At 45.1% G+C, this 19,740-nt stretch overlaps 1 protein-coding gene across 2 annotated transcripts in view; it reads right to left on the reverse strand.

Annotated features, from left to right (window-relative positions):
- UPRT (uracil phosphoribosyltransferase homolog) overlaps positions 1 to 19,740 on the reverse strand; it is a 59,591-nt gene that overhangs the window by 25,771 nt on the left and 14,080 nt on the right. The window contains exon 1 of one of the 2 annotated variants that reach the window (XM_029607659.1): positions 6,917 to 7,601. The exons of the other annotated variant lie outside the window; for it this stretch is intronic. Coding sequence (XP_029463519.1) covers positions 6,917 to 7,131 — 215 coding nt within the window. The 5' untranslated portion in view covers positions 7,132 to 7,601. Of the gene's footprint in view, positions 1 to 6,916; positions 7,602 to 19,740 lie in introns of those variants that run through there. 2 annotated transcript variants of the gene reach the window in all.

A 19,740-nucleotide genomic window follows, 5' to 3' on the forward strand; every position in this document is an offset into this window, starting at 1 on the left:
TGGAGAACTTTCTTGCTCATAGCAAGTTGGCAAGCACCGCAGCAGAATATCTACGCTTCAGCAAGCGAGCCCTCTCAAGGGCCATAAAAACATGCCAAGGGTCCATCAAGCCCAGCATCCTATTTCCAACAGTAGCCAATCCAGACTACAAGAACCTGGCAAGTACCCAAAAACTAAGTCTATCCCATTCTACTGATGCTAGTAATAGCAGGGGCTATTTTCTAAGTCAACTTGATTAATATCAGATAATAGACTTCTCCTCCAAGAACTTATCCAAAACTTTTTTAAACCCAGCTACACTAACTGCACTAACCACATCCTCTGGCAACAAATTCCAGAGTTTAATTGTGCGTTGAGTGAAACAGAACTTTCTCCGATTAGTTTTAAATGAGCTAATTGCTAACTTCATGGAGTGCCCCCTAGTCCTTCTATTATCTGAAAGAGTAAATAACCGATTCACATCTACTCGTTCTAGACCTCTCATGATTCTAAACATCTCTATCATATCCCCCCTCAGCCATCTCTTCTCCAAGCTGAACAGTCCTAACCTCTTTATTTCCTCATAGGGGAGCTGTTCCATCCCCTTTATCATTTTGGTCGCCCTTCTCTGTACCTTCTCCAATGCAACTATATCTTTTTTGAGATGCGGTGACCAGAATTGTACACAGTATTCAAGGTGTGGTCTCACCATGGAGCGATACAGCGGCATTATGACATTTTCCGTTTTATTCACCATTCCCTTCCTAATAATTCCTAACATTGTTTGCTTTTATGACTGCTGCAGCACACTGAGCTGACGATTTCAAAGTATTATCCACTATGACACCTAGATCTTTTTTCCTGGGTGGTAGCTCCTAACACAGAACCTAACATTGTGTAACTACAGCAAGGGTTATTTTTCCCTACATGCAAGGATATGCACGGATAAAGGTTAGAGGCGTCCTATTTAAGCAGACATTTGAGGGCTGAGTCACCTGAGATAATTATTGGAATAGCAGCAGATTCGGCAACATTTAAGTTGTCTATGGCATTTTGTATGTTATTGCATTTAGTTTGTATTTGATTTTATTGGTTGTGACTAGTTGTATGTTTATTTGTTCCCCGTTTAGGGCTGTTGGATAGGTAGAATAAAAAAAGATCTTAAAGAAATAAAATAAATGCTACTTTGAGTGGTATGCACTCAGGGTAGGGGACCTCATGCCAACAAAATGCCCTTTTATTGCATTATTAGTGTGCAGCTGGGTGCTACACAAGAAGAAACGGAATTTGGCAGTTTTCAGGCGGTGCCCGTCACCACCGCCGCCGCCGGCACATCCTCTTACTGCTTCTGCCTGCTGCCGCCTCATCAGCGGCGGAGGAACGGGAAAAGCAGCAGCCACCCAGCACCGGGAGAAAACTGGCTGCAGCTGGAGCGTAACCTGCACCAACCTCTGCAAGTCCTGCCATGCCTCTTTTGGAAAATACGAGCTGGTTCAACTGATCAGAAATGACCAACTGTGCAGCAACCGCAGGCAAACACTGAAACAGAAGAAGAATATAAGTCCAAAGCCAGAAAAGGAAGTTCCCAGTCAGGGAATCAAATTTTAGAAGAGGCTCTCTTCACATGCACTGGAAGCCTGCAGGAACTGGTAAAATCCAAACGAATCTAACAGGAAGCACAGCAAGCAGAGCACGTACCAGTAATGGTATTATTACTGCTTTTACATGGCAGATTAACATTTCAAAACACATATCAAAAGCACAGATTCTGTTAATACTGCTGGCATAAAAGTGCTTTAGAAGCAGCCGCTTCCCTTTGGATTCTCCTGGTGGCTCTCATTTAGTCTACACCCTGTGCCCTTCCTGTAGGTCTGCCAGGAGCCACTAAAAAATAAATCCTGCATCCGAGTATGGAAGCCTTTATCCTTCAAATGTACGAGACCAAAACTTCAGGTCTTGCTTTTGGTGTAACGTACCTGTGGCAATCTGTAGCTGTTTGTAAGACAACTTGCATCTCCAGTCATCCCTTGGCACTAAGGATAGGCAGCCAGCTGGAGGCTTGGCAGATGGCGATAGCACATGTTGCCACATGGGAGACAAGGATTTGGATGCTGGCCAAGCTCTGTCACAAACAAGGCATCCAGAGCAGCAGGAGAACAGGACACAGGAATGGTGCTGGCCCTGGGACGTGCCTGAGGCTCTACCTCAATCTCTAAAGAGAGAGAGTCAGGCCACACTGTGCATGTGCGTGACTCAGCCACTTCCATAATAGTACGTCTTGGACACTGGCACTCACATTGCAATTCAATCATGTTCTTTGCTGTCCATTTTAATTACCTTAAATTCTTTAATGACAAATTTTATTAACAGGACAATACTAGTTATATTTTAAATTCAATCATATCCGCTCTCCCGGTAGAGGTGATAGGAGCAAAGCTATTTGGCTTAATATATCACCTTGATTCATAGAAAAAGGTGATATATTAAGCCAAATAAGCTTAACTAATCATCCCACTGTAGCTTTAGGTGTCCCTCGGATATTTAAGGAAGAAAACAAGACCTTCCAGCTTTGTTTTGCACAACATCACACATCCCGAGAGAAGTTGAAATCTGATGACTGTGAGAGTTCAAACAGGAGGTGAAAGCAATTTTTTTGTCAATGACTTTTAATAACAGTATTATTGCTTAATCAATGTCAATGCAGACAGCATGTCCACAAGATGAAGCAACGGGTTGCAACTTGCAAGCTTCCTGACCCAGCTGGTTTCCAATGTCAGTCTGCAATCAGGGAGGTTATGTGACTTGCTGAAGGTCACTCACGGAGTGGGAGTAAGAGAGGGTCAGATAACAGGTTTCAAACACTTACCTTTCTCTAATTCTGGGCTAGGAAATGAAATCCTGCATTTATTTTACCAAGTAGAATGTGTATAATCGGTATTTCAACTACTCATATTTTCTTTAAGGCCATATCTTGCAAAGTGGAATTCTGCTTTAAATAGGTTGGCATGACCTCTGTGGGGAGGGTGCCTTAGATGTTCTGGTCTCAAGCTGGCACCGACCCCCCTTTGTATACTGCTTGCAGACTCTGTCACTGCAAGCAGGCGCATTCGAGTTCTAGCTAATATCAGAAAGTAGCTAAAAACCAGACATGATGGGCACTTCCAAGCCTTGAGGGCATTTATGTGCTAGTTCAAGACCTTCATTTCTAGGCTGCTGAAGAGGTTTCTGCAATGCACGTTAATTATAAAAGTGTGCTTTTCAAAGCTATTCAAAATCAAAGGAGGCTTTTGGCAACTGTAGATTATACTTTCTGTGTACAGGAGTTGTGCAAATGCGTACAACTAAGGATTTACTTTTTCTTCTTGACTCAGAAATGTCCTCCTGCTGCTTTGTACTTCCTGCTCAATCGAAGCCAGGACGTGAATCCAATACCACAGGTCTTCAATTACAAGTAACCATGGATGTTTTCTCTTATTTCATAACCCTCCCCCCATCTCAAGTGCTGCTAGTCCGGTCATTGCAGCAACAGACCTGGGCTGGGGACCATGCACCAGAGCTCCTTCCACAACCCTGCAACCATGAGTCCTAAATCTGTCTTTCTGCCCCACAGTAATCGAACCAGAGACCTTCTGCATGGCAATGCCTAGCACTGCCACTGAAACAGCCTATAGCTATTTGCCAACAGGGCTGGTGTTACTATTAGATGAACTAGGTGGTTACCTACAGTGGCAAAATATAGAGGTGGCAAAAACGCTGCTCTGAGGAAGCTGAAGCTGATTGGAACAGCAGCTGGCGGGGCTCTGAGGCCCCACCAGCCAAGCTGAGGAGAAGCCCTGGCATCAGAACAGCATGGGCTGACAGGGCTCCCCCATACCTTGCCAGCTGAAGATGAGGGGGGAATATCCCCATCAGAGTAGCAAGGCTGGCAGGGTTCCCCCAGATTCACTCATTGAATCTGAGCAGCAGCACCAGCAATGGGGCTGGTAGGGTTCTCTAGGCTCCACCTGCCAAAGATGAAGAGGAGTCGAAGTGACAGCAGCCTAGCCGCGGCTCCACACCACTTTGCCTTCCCTGTGCCAGCAGATGAGCGTCTGCAAAACGCATGGCCAGCACTTCTTGTGCATCATGAGATCAGCAGCTGGAGGCACCTGCCACAAAGTTTGAAAAAAACCCTCATGAGGACTCCACAAAGAAGGTAGCATGGTGGGCAGCAGTGAGTCTGGCTTCTGCTGGGCCTGCTTAGGCTCCAGAGGCAGACGGGGAAAGAAGATTGGCTTTTATGGCTTCTGATGTGACCGGATGGTGGGGTTCTAGAGTCATTGCCAGTAGGTAAGTTGGGATGAAGGGTGTGGCACGTGCAAGGCTCCTGCTACCCTTGCACTGGCCCTGTTTACCAGCTGCACGTTTACACAGTACCTGTTGTGACCAGCAGTGTCATGCAAGCCTGGGATCCCCATCAGGCTATTCAGGGCCCTCTGTGCGACTCTTTTCCCATCACCGGATTTTGAAAGACAGGACACAAAGGATACTCATATTTTACGTTTACAATTAAGGATTTACTTTTTCTTCTTGACCCACAAATTTTCTCCTGCTGCTTTGTACTTCCTGCTCAATCGAAGCCAGTAAGTACCATGAGTCCTCATTCGCAACTAACCAGGGATGCTTTCTCTTATTTCATAACCCATTCAAGAACATTTGAATGTGACGCTGTGAGCCTCATCTCACTGCTAAAGTAACACCGAGTAACCGAATGGCAGAGGACCCCAGCTTCATCCTTAAGGAGGTAGTGTACCCTTTTGCTGATCAAATCTTTGTCACTAATCAGTAATGTAGTTGGCTGTGTTTGTCCACTGACATCTTTGAAGGCTGCAAGAACTTTTAGTGGACCAATCTAAAAATAGCCAAAGGACATCCAACCTACTAAGATGCAAGCTTACTCAAGAACTGCGTTCGTCCCTAAAGCTATTCACGGATGTATTACAATGGTCCAGTAAAAAGGCTCTCATCTATATCTTGCTTGCTGACCTTTATTTATCTAAGTATCTACATGGCCTAATGCCAACAACACTACTTTCTTCACTTTAGACAGAAACTCCAAAGGGGAAGGTGTAGCAGGATTTCAGCAGCACATCACCCCTTAATGCTGGTCTGTAATATCACTGTTCTATGTTTATAAGAAATCTCTGCAAAGGGATGCAGCATCCTTAAAATTCAAAAAGGCTGAATTGCTACGAGATTGCCCCACACACACACACTTTGGGGGGTGCTGAATGGTAAGTTTCAGAGCTACAAGCCAACAATGTCTCAATTTCTCCACCACTGTTACTACTCCAGTGTTGCTGGCAGAGCATCCTCTCTCAAAGGCCTGGCTCTATAAAACATGTTGCTCTTTCAGGAGGGCTCTTGCAATAGGCTGGAATCTGAAACTGGATTTCCCCTTTATTGCATTTTTAGCATTGAATTTTAGTACTTATTTATTGTTATTTTATTGTGGTGATTTATATTATTCTTAATGTGTAGTCATTTTAATGTGCCGTTACTGCTTCTTATGTTTATTTATTGTAAACTGATAATGATGGAACCCCGATATGTCGGTATATAAAGAATAATAAGCTATAAACTATAACTTTAAATATTTAGCCCTACCATATTAGCTTTCAACAACAAAATTAAGCTGTACCAGAATGGTATCCTGCCTAAAAGAATTTTCCACTCTCCCCCATGATACCATTTCCCTACAAAATGGGTCAATGTAACATTTAGACATAAGAAAGCAATGATATTATTGTGTGTTCATCCCACTCCACACATCTTTTTTGTCCTGGCCACGGCCTACCTCAGACAGAACCAATAAACACAGCACTTCTTTTAAGTGCGGCAAAGTTTGGGGGGTGGGCCTGCGAAAGCCGGCAGTGATCGCACCACTGCGGTGTTATCGCTGCCGGCTTTCGCACCCAATAGCGCCACCGTGAAAGGTGGCGACATTGGGGCACGCTACTGGCGGCGATAACGGGTCTTACCTTATTGCCGCCAGCGAAGTTTCCGCGGCATCTGCCCCGACTCCGCCTCTATCTAGCTATCGCACGTGAAAAGTCGATAGAAAATGACCCCCTAAGTTAGGAGCACTCTGAGGGCATAACTCTGAGGAGTTGCGTTAACCAGCTAACTCCAATATTCAGAGTTAGCTGGCTGACTTAGCCGGCTAGGTCTAATTGGCCAAAGATCTGTCCTAAAGTTAGGCAGCTATAGTCAGATGGCTAACTTTAAGATAGTGGGCTATATTCAATAGTGCGATTTAACTATTGACTATAACTCTTGTTTTAATGTGAACCAGCATGATGGGACTGCGTTCTCGAATGCCGGTATATAAAAACCCTAAATAAATAAAATAAACTCCAAAGTTAGCCAGATAAGGTTATCTGGCTAACTTTGCTAGCCGGACTGTGCTCAAACTAGAAGTTTTTGGCATACACACTGTTCCTACAACACGGATGAACATAACCACACTCCTGATACATACGTTCCTGTGACCTTCTTCCCACCCCCTGCACACATAATATAACCCTCCTCTCTCTCCAATCCATCCATCCATACTCTCTCTGTGTGCCCGCCCCCGGGGCTAAAGCCTAAAGGAAACCCTTATCGAGTACTGCCCTAAGTGCAAAACTGCTAGCCCACCCTCAACCCAGATTTCAGGTAGGGAGATCCCACCCTGCAAGGGACCAAGGTACTCTCAGTCCCTACCCCAATGCAACCTCCCTGCAGCCCTAACAACTCTCTTGAGCTATAAAGGGCGGGTGGATGGTGCGTGTAGCCCGGCACCCTGTGTGTATGAGAGAGAGAGAGAGAGTGGCCCCTGAGTTTTAGGAACACCCGACAGACCCCGACCCCCCGTTTAAGGCTCCCCCCAGTCCTGCCCCGATCCCCCGTCTCCCACCTGTCGCGGATGATGGTCTGCAGCTCCCGGATCTGGTCGTTCATGGGCAGGAGCCGGAGCCGGGCTCCCACCTGCTGCTGCAGCGCCGCCGCCTCCTCCGGGCCGCGGCTGTCCTGGGCGCCGGGCTCGCAGAAGCGGAGCTGCCTGGGCGGGCCGGCGGCGGCGGCGGCCTGGTCCGGGGCGCTGGGCTGATTCTGGCAGGGCATGGCGGCCATGCAGCGGGAGCCGGCGCCGGAGGATGTGCCGTCACCGCTCCCCGCCCTCCTCCTCCTCCTCCCCGGCCGCGTCACGGGCTCTCCGCCTGCTGCGGCCTAGGCAGGCGCCCGGAGCCTGGGCTGGAAGAAGCCGCCCGGGGGCCGGAAGGCCGCCGGAGCCGCGCCGAGGGCCCGGGGAGCCGCCTGGGCCCCGTCGGGGCGCCCGAGCTCGGCCTGGGACCTAGCGGGGGCCCGGGGAGGCGCCAGAGCCCCGCCGGGGCACCCGAGCACCGTGGGCCGGATCTCGGCCTGGACCCTGCCGGGGGGCCCGGGTACCGCCCGGGCCCTATTTGAAGGCCGGGGAGCCGCCTGGGTCCCGGCGGGGGGCCGGGGCGCCGTTTGGGTCCCGCCAGGGGTGCGTTTGAGGCGTAAGCGAGGCCGGCGGGGGTCCGGAGCCGGGCAGGGCCTGTGGCCGGGGGTTTAGGTGCCACGAGAGTTCCGCTCGCCTCTTTTTTTTTTTTTAATTGTTTATATTTTATTATTTTTTTGTTTTGATGAGGGTGGAGCGAAACAAACACATTTCTATGTTTTTTTACATCTGGGTTTTTAACGCTTTTTTTTGTTGTTGTTTAGTCCACAGTTTGGTGACCTCAGTGAAGGTCAGAGGGCGGAGGTCAATCTCTATGGAAAGGTCCTCGTGCTTTACACTTTCCTTTTTTTTTTTTGCCAAAGAAGCTCGGAAGGATTTTTCTCTGCAAGCGAATTTGCCCTCCGCAGCGAGAGGTTAGGAGAACGAGGAACAGCAGAGGGAGTGACCTCGGGTTTGACGACATCAGGAAAAAAAAATCTTTCTAACATGCTGGGCGCTCATCTGACCTGCTGGCAGATCATCCTGCTGGCAGGGAATGGGCCAGTGCTGGACCCGTGACCACATCCTCTCTTTCTAACATGCTGGGCGCTCATCTGACCTGCTTGCAGATCATCCTGCTGGCAGGGAATGGGCCAGTGCTGGACCCGTGACCACATCCTCTCTTTCTAACATGCTGGGCGCTCATCTGACCTGCTGGCAGATCATCCTGCTGGCAGGGAATGGGCCAGTGCTGGACCCATGACCACATCCTCTCTTTCTAACATGCTGGGCGCTCATCTGACCTGCTGGCAGATCATCCTGCTGGCAGGGAATGGGCCAGTGCTGGACCCATGACCACATCCTCTCTTTCTAACATGCTGGGCGCTCATCTGACCTGCTGGCAGATCATCCTGCTGGCAGGGAATGGGCCAGTGCTGGACCCATGACCACATCCTCTCCTTTCCCTGAGGCTTTTAAGAGCAGAAGTATGCATGTGCAGATGTAGCAAAATGTTTCCCTTGCTAATCTTCAATATCATACTTCTGTGGCAGGTAAGTACAATACAGAAAGCGAAAAAAATCATCCCCTGTGGCGGGACATTCAAATTCTGTCTATACAGGGGAAACACTCCATCATGTACACTATTGCCTCTGTTTTAGAGCTGTACTGAAGAATAAATGTGGGCAAGAGGGGGAAGCCTAATACAAGGAGAAAAAATAAAATATTTCTATGAAATTAAAAATAAAGCATTGTCTCTAACCAGGAAGGTCAGCACTGAATGTTGCTAGCGCATAGAATTCCAGCCTCATTAACAAAGCTGATCATTTCACAATTGCATCTCTCCTGGAGAAATTTTGCTTGCATTAATTTGTCCAATGCATTGATTAGTGCAAGTAATAAGGTAATAATATGGCAGAACCGAACCAACTGGCCCATCCAATTTCCCTTCTTTCTGGTTCTCTATCATGCTGGATAGAGGAGGTATAAACTGCCATACTTAACCCAACACCAGCTCGCCCGCCCGCCCCCCAGTATCTTTTACTCTGCCATATTCTAACCATTGCCTTCTGAATAGGAAGCCACTACAATGGAGAGCTGGTGCTTTTCCATGACGGCTATTTGTCAATGGAATAGTTTGCCACAAGAGATTCAGTCACAAACTAACCTACTTGCATTCTTCAAGAAGGTTAAAACTTTTATATTCCCAACATGATTGTGTGGTTGATGGCTGTTGATATGAGGCTAGAATTAAGTTAGGGGGTTGAAACTAGAGATTGTTATACTAGTTTAATTTTTATTTTTTATGCTAGTATATGATGTATAAGTTATTTTATTGCTGTATATTGCTTTAGGCATTCTTTTTGATCCAGAGAGGCGGTAAAGAAATTTAAAAAATAAATACAATAAATATCTGCCTCATTCATGTTAAATTCCTTAGAATGTTGGCCTCCATTATCTTTGGCTATTCCTTTTTGTTTTTTACAAGTCCCATTCTTGGTCCCCTCTTCTGCCTTACCACCAAGCTTTGGGACAATCCTAAAACTAGTGAGACTGTTGTTAGAAACACCTGGTCATCTCTAGGCTATAACCGTGGCCGTGCTGAGCCTTCTTAGAAGCCTGATGCATTTGTTCTGAACCAGCCATGCTGTCACTCTGACCACTGGCTTGTATTCTCCCCAATTTGGCCCCCTGAAGTTCCATATGAATGAGCAAACACTCAAGCCCTTTCCTTTTTTTTTTAACCTGTTACCCCCTTACCTGCGCTTACACTGTGCTCTGTCTGTCCCAGGCAGGTTTAAATTCTGTTATGGTTTTGGTTGCCACCACCTTTGCCAGAAGAGTATTCCAGTAAAATAAAAAAAACTGGCAATTATATAAATATATCACACTGCTAATCAATCAATACAACACACTGACATATAAATCTGTTTTAACAACCTTCATTTATACAAAACATTTTACATCATTTCTTCGGATACACACAAGAAACCTATTCAGGAAAGACACATCACTAAAATTTCATTCATAGACTCATTCACACATATATAAAAAAAAAAATCCCACTTTGAAATGTTTCGCCTTGGTCAGCTTCTTCAGGGGAGCATAATCCAATCCACTACTGTTCTCGGATCTTCTAAACGGCTTTCTCAATTACACCCATGTGTATCCTTTCTACAGTAATACATTTAAATAACAAAATTACCATTTGATACCTTTATTTAACACAATATTTTCTTTTTAAATAATTTAAACTATATTTATGCATCAAATATCCCATAATTGCACATACAAAATTACAAACCTCCATTCTCAATTTCAAACTCCTCAAGTAAGTCCACCTGAGGAGTTTCCATTTTCACACAGTTTTTTTTACCTAAAAAAGTTAAAACAAATATGAACTTTTTAATGTTCAACTCTACCCAAAATAATTCTTTGAGAACTGCGTTAGAGAAGTTGAAAAAACTTACCATAAACCCAACGAAAAACGTCCACAATCCCTCAGCGTCTTACCATAAAACACAACGAGGAACGCTCACAATCCTTCAGTGTCCATCGCATCACGTCTTTCAACCATTTAAATCAGAATACTACACCCACTCCCCATAGCCTGCTCATTACAAAGTGGGATTTTTTTTTATATATGTGTGAATGAGCGTATGAATGAAATTTTTGTGATGTGTGTTTCCTGAATAGAGGTTTCTTGTGTGTATCCAAAGAAGAAAGATGATGTAAAATGTTTTTTATACAAAGTTTTGTATAAATAAAGGTTGTTAAAACAGATTTATATGTCACTATCTGGTATTGATAGAAGAATATTCCAAGCATTTACTACTTTTTCAATAAAAAAGTATTTTCACGTTTCTTTTCAGCTTCCCTCTCTGCAACTTGATATCAGGGGAGGGACGGTTATTTCACTTTGCCATACTTTGTGGAAGCCTGAAAATTATTTGACTCTCTCTTTCATTACCTCCCACCCCCCGCCAGTCATTACTTACTGTGTCTGTCCCTTGCTTTCTTGAATTCTGTTACTGATTTTGCCTGCATGGGAGGTCGTAGAGGCAAAAAAACAGTCATGCAATTCAAAAAAAGCATGGGATAGACACAGGATCCCTAGCTGTAAAGAAGCAAAGGAAAAAGCAGAGATCAACTAGAGTTTATGGTATTGTACAAGGAAATAAATTGGGCCTTAGGGTCCTTATCTGCTGTTATATTCTGTGTTTGTTTATTTATTTGTTTTTCTATACCGACATTCGATCGGAGATATCACATCGGTTCACAGTAAACAAGAGACAAAATAAGACAAGGCATCCTATTTCTTACAATGAAGTTTAGAAGCATTATTAACGTTGTAGTGGGTTACGGTAATACACAGTAAATTGGGGACAAACAGAATAACTTGGATATTAGAGTAACTTGGAAATTTAACAAACATATGGAGGGAGGAAATAACATCTTGAGGGTAACATTGAACTAAGGGGAGAGATTATGCAACTTACAGGATGCTTGAACTTGGGGAGTAAGTTGGGGGTGAAGTAGACACCAGAGGTCTGGCAAGGTGCTTCTGGGGGGGTGTGAGGGATGAGGGAGATACATGCAAGAGTCAGAGAGTTGCGTCTTAGGGGAGGAATCATGTTCTTTCTTGTTTCTTCCCCAAACATCTTTATTACCTACACCACCTTTTCCCATTGCCCCATCCCACTATCTACACACAAACATTTATTTAGTTCTTTTACTTCTATTTTGTACCTAGAAGGAAAACGTTGGGCCATGGAGGAAGCTTTATTCATTAATCCAGTGTGACCCAAAACTGTGTCCTGATCAGTTCCTTGCTGTCTGTGTCATGGAGTGCTGGATATTATTTTCCAGTTATTAGGGAGGATCAGTGATTACCTAGCCTTCGACAATCAGTGGGCAGCATCAGTTGTTCCCAACAGAAGAGCCACAGAGGTCTAAGCCTAACAAAGCAACGAGCACAAATGGTGACCGAGAATCAGGACTTTGGCCAGAAATTAAAAATCTTATTTGTATAAATGCAAATACAGGGCACCTCACACAAGTTCAATGCACAACATAATAATTCAAGATCAGTGTTAACGAACGGAATAGCCACAGAGGAGACTACACCAACCACCCTTGGGATCCGGATGCATTAGAAAGCCATGAAGGGATGGAGAAAATGTCAAAACAGCTGTGGAAACTACTAAAGGAAAACAGGCCTTACTGTTTGTAGAGAAGACATTACAGTCTCAGTTTACCCAGGAAGTCTGTAGCTAACTCTGTATTCCATTGCCAGCACTTGGAAACGTGACTTCAGGCTTAGAGCAATCTGACAAAGCAAAGGGTGGATTTTCATTTCTCTCTGCATGTTTTCTCACCCACGGGCTGCACTCATTCAAAAGCAATGATATATACCAAAGCCACTAGGCTGCCAATGTTTTCCGGTGGCTGATAAGAGCATGTCTGATTATGCACTCGCTACCAGGATCAGTCAGCCATTGACAACCTCTTCTTTCCTCCATAGTGGTGCTTTGTGCAGGATAACACCAACTGTGAAATTCATAAGCAATATATACAATAGTGAGCTAATGAGGTGCATCTCATAATATGAGGTCTCATGTATGGATAGAAGGAATCGCTAATCATTCATATCATCTGGAGGTCCCCTTGTCCAAACCACTTATACCACAATAGGTATTCCCTATTCCCTATGGAATACAAATACCTCTGGTGCCAGGTTATTAAAGAATATTTCCATAGGCAAAGAGTAAAAAAATTCTCTTGAAAATAGGGTCTTAATTCTCAGTCTTGCATAGATTTAAAGGATTCAATTATAATTTAGATGGGAAGAAAATACACAAGCACACCTAATACGTAATTTAAAATATAAAAAGAATGCGCACCCTACAAATACTGGAGCTTGTAGGGTGCTGCCTGCTTGTAGGTGGTGTGGTGCCTCAGTAGGGAGCATTGTCCTATGTGGGCTACTACTGGACCAGTGCCCCAGCTTGGGGTAAAGAGTCACTGTGAAGGAGTAGACAGGAGAAAATCCCAGAACATCTTAAAGCACCAGATCCAGAGAGCTTGCTGGTCCACCTTAAGGCCAATACAGCAGGGAATCCTAGTCCAGGGTGGAGGGTCCCTGAAAAGGTAGATAAACTAGCTTAAGGCCAGGAGGGAAGAAGAGCCTACAGAAAACAAATATTGCTGAACTGTAAGAAATATTACTGTCTTTCTGTTTGGAACTGCAGAGGAAAGAGGAGTTGTGTGTGTTCTTGCTTTTTGATTAATGAAGTTTATGAGAGATTTTTGCCAGAGTTCAGCCTGAGTCTGTGGCTACCCCGAGACTGTGCACGGTGCCACACATGGTGTCAGTTTAGGGATCTCTGCGCTAAGCTTGGCACAGACAAAAAACCATGCCAAAAGATATTAAAAAAAAGGGACATTTTTTTCCTCCTCCTGCTTTTGGGGCCACCTTTCTTTTCTAGCAGCACCCAAGAAATTCATTTATAGCAGGCTAAAGAGGATAGATCTGCCTGGAGAGAGGGTCATATATATATATATATATATATATATATATATATATATATATATATATATATATAGTTATTCAGAGCCAAACAGGATATTTTTGTGTGTTTGCATATATACTTCTGAACAAGCAGAGCCTTCCCGACATCATTTGAGTTACCAGGAGCCAGTAGGCTAGCATGGAGCAGGTGATACAAGCCCTCATTGAAGGGCAACCTAAACCTTGGAAGCGGTGCATCCCTTGACTGAATAGTTTGGCCAGCAGCTGGCATTGCTGGGACAGCAGCAGACGGCACTCAACCAGTTGGCTCAAGCAATGCAAACCATCCTAATGCAAGTGTGCCCTCACCTCTGGTTCTGTTTAAGATGAAGGTGGGTGAAGACTCCGAAGAATTTGGAAAGGACTGCCTGCCTGACAGGGAAACCAGCTAAACCACATCCTTAGCAAATCTAGTCAGCAGCAAGAGCCAAGCAGCCAATCCTAATGGGAGAACCAACTATTCTGCTGTCAAGACCACCATCCTGGAAAGAGCAAGTGATACAATGGAAGCCTACCAACAACAGATCTAAAAGGGTAGCATCCAACCTGGGGAAACACCACACAGCCTTTTCCTCCTGCAGCAGTTCTTGGATAGGCTGGACCAGCCCTCGCAGAGCTGGGTGTGTTGGCATCCAGGGCTCACGCTTTCCATGGGGGCTCAATTCCTGCCAGAATTATTGCAGAGGTTGGAAAGACAACCTGCCCAGGCTCCCTATTGTGGCAGTAAAAATACAGGACCCCCAACAACAGTCCGCGGAGCAGAACAGCTCTGCCGCCGCCGTATTCAGCCACCAGGCTCCTCAGCTTGTTTCAGCTGTGGAAAGAGAGGGCATTTGGCCAGAGATTACCAATGCCAATGAAGTCAGGCCATGGACATCAACCTTGTAACTCAGCCAGCATTAGAGGCTAAAGCAGACACTAAGCAGGGAGGAACTTCCAAGCAGAGTTAGAAGTACAAGAAGTCTCTAAGGTACCTGCCCACCTGAGTAGCAAGGGTCCAGACACTTCTTCCGTTTGCTCACAATCAGGCTGATACCGTACGGTGCACTCGGCCGAGCGCACCGTTTAACATCCGTTTAGCCGCGTGTTTTCGAGGCGCTCTTATTAGCCCTTATACTGTAAGGGGTAATAGCGCCTCGAAAACGCACGGCCAACCCCCTGAAAACTGATAGCGCTCATCACATGCAAATGCAGGTTGATGAGCCTATTAGTTAGTCGCCCGGGATACTGAAAGTAAAATGTGCGGCCAAGCCTGAAAATATCAGATTGCAGCAGATTGATAAAATGTTTAAAAAAGACCTAAAAACATGGCTTTTCCGCAAAGCCTATGAGGAATACAACCAGCAGAAGTAGATGGTTTATCCAGCTACAACTTTATGTTTAGTATTAGGTTTTATTATCCTGCCTTTTCTCAGTTTTTTTAACTATTTATTTTTTTACATTTGATGCATTGTTATACTTAATTATTTTTACAATATGCTTTTTTATGCTTTTTTGTGATTTGAAGTGTAACTTATAGTTAAGAATTGTTCTTTTAAGTTTTCTTGACTTTTATGGTATTGTTTTATGACTGTAAACCGTTGTGATGGAACCACTCTAAACGACGGTATATACAATTTTATAAATAAAATTGTAAATAAAATAAATGTTACTGTCAGAAATTAATACCTGCCCAAAGGTAGGCATTAAGTTCTAAACAACCCAGAAAAGTGTACAGAAAAGCAGAAAAAACTGCTTTTCTGTACACCCTCTGACTTAATATCCTAGCGCCGGCCGTCCATTGCTCCTGCCATGTGACAGGGGCCGGCCAATGGCACGGATGTCCTGTCACATACTAAGGGCAAAGGGCCATCGGCGCCATTTTCTTTACTGGCAGCTGACGGCCCGAGAGCGGGAGAACACTCCCGGGACACCCAGGTACTTAAAAACATTTTGGGGGGGTTTGGAGAGGTCCAGAGGGTGGGGGATATTAAAGAATTAATTTTAAAGGGTCGAGCTGTGTTTTTGGGTTATCAGCTCGGCGCAGCCGATAAAAAAAACCCCAACGATTGGACCGCGGGAAAAATAATTTCCCGATAGTCCACGAATCCGGAACCGATTTCGGTTCTGATTCACATCTCTAGAAAGCAGTTTTAGAACATAAGCACATAAAGCTTACCATACTGGGTCAGACCAAGGGTCCATCAAGCCCAGCATCCTGTTTCCAACAGTGGCCAAGCCAGATCACAAGTGCCTGACAGGATCCTAAAGGGTAGAGAGATTCCAAGCTACTTATCCCAAGAATAAGCAGCGGATTTCTGCAACTCCACTTTAATAATGATTAATGGACTTTTCCTCCAGGAACTTGTCCAAACCTTTTTTTAAATGCAGCTACATTAATAGCTTTCACCACATCCTCTAGCAATTAATTCCAGAGCTTAATTATGTATTGAGTAAACATATATTTTCTCTTTTTAGTTTTAAATGTATTCCCTAGTAACTTCATTGTGTGTCCCCTGTTTTTTTATACTTTTGGAAAGAGTATACAACTGATTAATGTTTACTTGTTCCATTCCACTCATTATAATATAGACCTCTATGAAATCTCCCCTCAGCCGTCTCTTCCACAAGCTGAAGAGTCCTAACCTCTTTAGCCTTTCCTCATAGGGGAATTGTTCCATCCCCTTTATCATCTTGTTTGCCCTTCTCTGTAACTTTTCTAATTCTGCTATATCTTTCTTGAGATGCGGTGACCAGAACTGCACACAGTACTCAAGATGAGGTTGCACCATGGAGTGATACAGAGGCATTATGATATTCTCCTTCCTTTCCTAATAATCCTGAGCTTTCTATTTGCTTTCTTGGCTGCTGCTGCACACTGAGCAGAAGATTTCAATGTATTTTCAATGATGACACCTGGATCCTTTTCCTGAGTGGTGACTCCCATTGTGGAACCTTGCATTTTATAGCTATAATTTGGGTTACTCTTCTCTAAGTGCATCATTTTGCACTTGCCACATTAAATTTCATTTGCCATTTGCATGCCAAGTCTCCCAGGTTTGCAATGTCTCCTTGCAATTTCTCACAAACCTCTTGTGATTTGATAACTTTGAATAATTTTATGTCATCTGCAAAATTGATAACCTCTTTATTGTTCCCATTTCCAGGTCATTTATAAATATATTAAAAAGCAACAATCCTAGAACAGATCCCTGGGACACTCCACTGTTCACCTTATTCCATTGGGAAAATTTACCATTTAGCCCTACTCTCTATTTTCTATCTTTTAATTTAACCAGTGGGAAATCCATAATAGGACACTGCCCCCTATCCCATGACACTAATTTCCTAAGAAATCTCTCATAAGGGACTTTGTCAAATGCTTTCTGGAAATCCAGATACACTGTATCAACTGGCTCACCTTTATTCACGTTTATTTATGCCCTCAAAAATGTAGCAAATTTGTGAGGCAACCCTTGGCTAAATCCATGTTGGCTTTGTCCCATTAAACTCTGCTTATCTATATGTTCAGCAGTTTTGTTCTTTATGATAGTTTCTACTATTTTGCCTGACACAGATGTCAGACTCACTGGTCTGTAGTTTCCTGGATCACTCCTTGATCCCTTTTTAAAAATTAGTGTTACATTGGCAACTCTTCAGTCTTCAGGTACCACAGATGATGTTATTGATAATTTACAAATTCCCAATAGCAGATTTGCAGTTTCATTACTCAGTTCTTTTAGCACTCTGGGATGTATAATATCTGGTTGTTGCGTCCGTCGGTCTCAGACAGCTTCGACCTTTGTGCCTCACCTTTCTCTCTGCTCTCCCCGCTAGCCTTGGGAAGATGGCCACCGCCGCGTCTGCATGCCGCTCTCCCCGGCGTCTCCAGAATGGCTATGGCAAAGCCTCACGCCATGTTTCTCCTAAGGTCCTCCTAGGGTGCGCGTGCACGCCACCCACGTTTTTATCCACGTCATGGCGGGAACCTTGGGGGCGTCCCCCTCGAGTGATGTCACGCCATCCTGGTATTTAGCCTGCCCTTCATTTGCTAACAAATCGAGTTAGCAAGGATCGTGAATGGATGGAAAGACTCCGGTCTGAGCTACTCTGCCGCTTCCTTGCTGCCGCTGGAAGCTCTCTCTGCCCTTCGGGGTATTTCTCTAACCTGGGTACCCCTCCTCGGGGGCCCTTTGCTTTCATTCAGGTGCCTATCTGGGATCAGGTACTCGCTCTTCGAGGGCCTGCTCTCCCTGGCTCGGTGCCTGTATTCAACTACTTCTGCCTGCTGGGATCTCCACCTATACAGCTACCAACTTAGGGCCTTATTTTCCAATATCGCATTGGTAACGCATTAGGGGGCGTTACCAATGCAAATGAGGCTTCTTTCGTGCAGTGGGGAAACATCGTGTGCGGCGATGTTTTCGCCATTCGCGAAAACATTAGCGCCGCACGCGATGGTGCACGATATTTGGCACTTTTTTGAGATAGTCCCAGACAGCCTGTTGAGAGAGAGAGAGAGAGAGAGAGAGAGAGAGAGAGAGAGAGAGAGAGAGAGAGAGAGAGAGAGAGAGAGAGAGAGAGAGAGAGAGAGAGAGAGAGAGAGCGCCTTACTATAGTGCCTATGCCCTACATAGGTATTTGAATCCCTATGGGAGGGCTACCTACTAACTCGGGGTGGGGATTAGGTATGAGTGTCGGGGGTTGGGGGCCACTTTTGCATTCCACATGAGACCTACTGACAGAACAGTGGTCTCTAGTGCAGATTTGCTGGCCGTCGGAGTGAGGACGCTCACTCCAAGCGGAGATTTGGCCAACATTTTCTCCACCTAGCATGTTGTTGCCCAGGTAGAGTGTCCATCAAGCTAGGTGGAGAGAACGTTGCCCAAACCACTTCTTGGTGTGAGCGTCCTCACTCCGACGGCCAGCAAATCTGCACTAGAGACCACTGTTCTGTCAGTAGGTCTCATGTGGAATGCAAAAGTGGCCCCCAACCCCCGACACTCATACCTAATCCCCACCCCGAGTTAGTAGGTAGCCCTCCCATAGGGATTCAAATACCTATGTAGGGCATAGGCACTATAGTAAGTCTCTCTCTCTCTCTCTCTCTCTCTCTCTCTCTCTCTCTCTCTCTCTCCCCCCCCCCCCCCCCCCCCCCTCTGGAACTACCGTGGATGGCGATAATCCTTTTCTGGCCCGTAGCGCAGTCCATAACGCGAAGTTGGAGTTGTAGTTAAAATCCGCGATAGCAGCCGCGCTACCACTGTGGTTGTTTCGCCGCACACGATACACAGGTTCCCGCTTTACATATGCTCCGCCCCAACTCCGCCCCCTGAATACCAAATGACTAATTTGCATTCGCGAATCGCGTTAACAGCTGTTAACGCGATTCGCGAATTTATCGCACGCGGTAAAGTGCTTTGAAAATGAGGCCCTTAGTGAGTAATCTAACAGACTGAGAATGAGATGAGACAATACCTACAGCTCGGCTGCACTGGGAACCTGCATCCGGATCTCCCTATACTATCTCTGTGAGACGGGTCCTCTCTGCCGAGGGTCCCTGGACTGCTACCTCTGCATCACCTCACTACTGCCACCTCTGGTGGTATCATCCAGCTGTATAATAAAAGATGAATCTCTGTGTTTGTGCGTCTCTAGTCTAGCCTAGTACTGTGGTTCCTCACGGGGCTCCTCCCCGTGGGCGTGGTCATCTCCACAGTACCCAAGAATCCACTCCAACACCTCAAAACTATAAAACTGGTCCAGGTGATTTGCTACTCTTTAGTTTGTCAATTTGCCCTAGCACATCTTCCAGGTTCACTGAGATTTATTTCAGTTCCTCTGAATCATCACCTTTGCATATCATTTCTGGCATGGGTATATCTCTAACGTCTTCCTCAGAGAATTCTAAAGTAAAGAATTCATTTAGTCTCTCTGCTGACTTTGACATCCCTAAGTGCTCCTTTTTTCCTCTTGATCATCTAATGGTCAAACTGATTCCCTCACAGGTTTTCTACCTCAAATGTACCTGAAAAAAATTGTATTATGAGTTTTTGCTTCCATGGCAAGCTTCTTTTCAAATTCTGTCTTTGCCTTCCTATTAATGCTTTGCATCTGACTTGCCAGTGCTTATGCTGTTTCCTGTTTTCTTCATTTGGATCCCTTTTCCATTTCTTGAAAGATGTTCCTTTACATATTATAGTATCTCTCAACTCACCTTTCAACCATGCCA

The sequence above is a fragment of the Rhinatrema bivittatum genome, chromosome 6 (assembly GCF_901001135.1).
Source record: "Rhinatrema bivittatum chromosome 6, aRhiBiv1.1, whole genome shotgun sequence".
NCBI classification, from domain to species: domain Eukaryota; kingdom Metazoa; phylum Chordata; class Amphibia; order Gymnophiona; family Rhinatrematidae; genus Rhinatrema; species Rhinatrema bivittatum.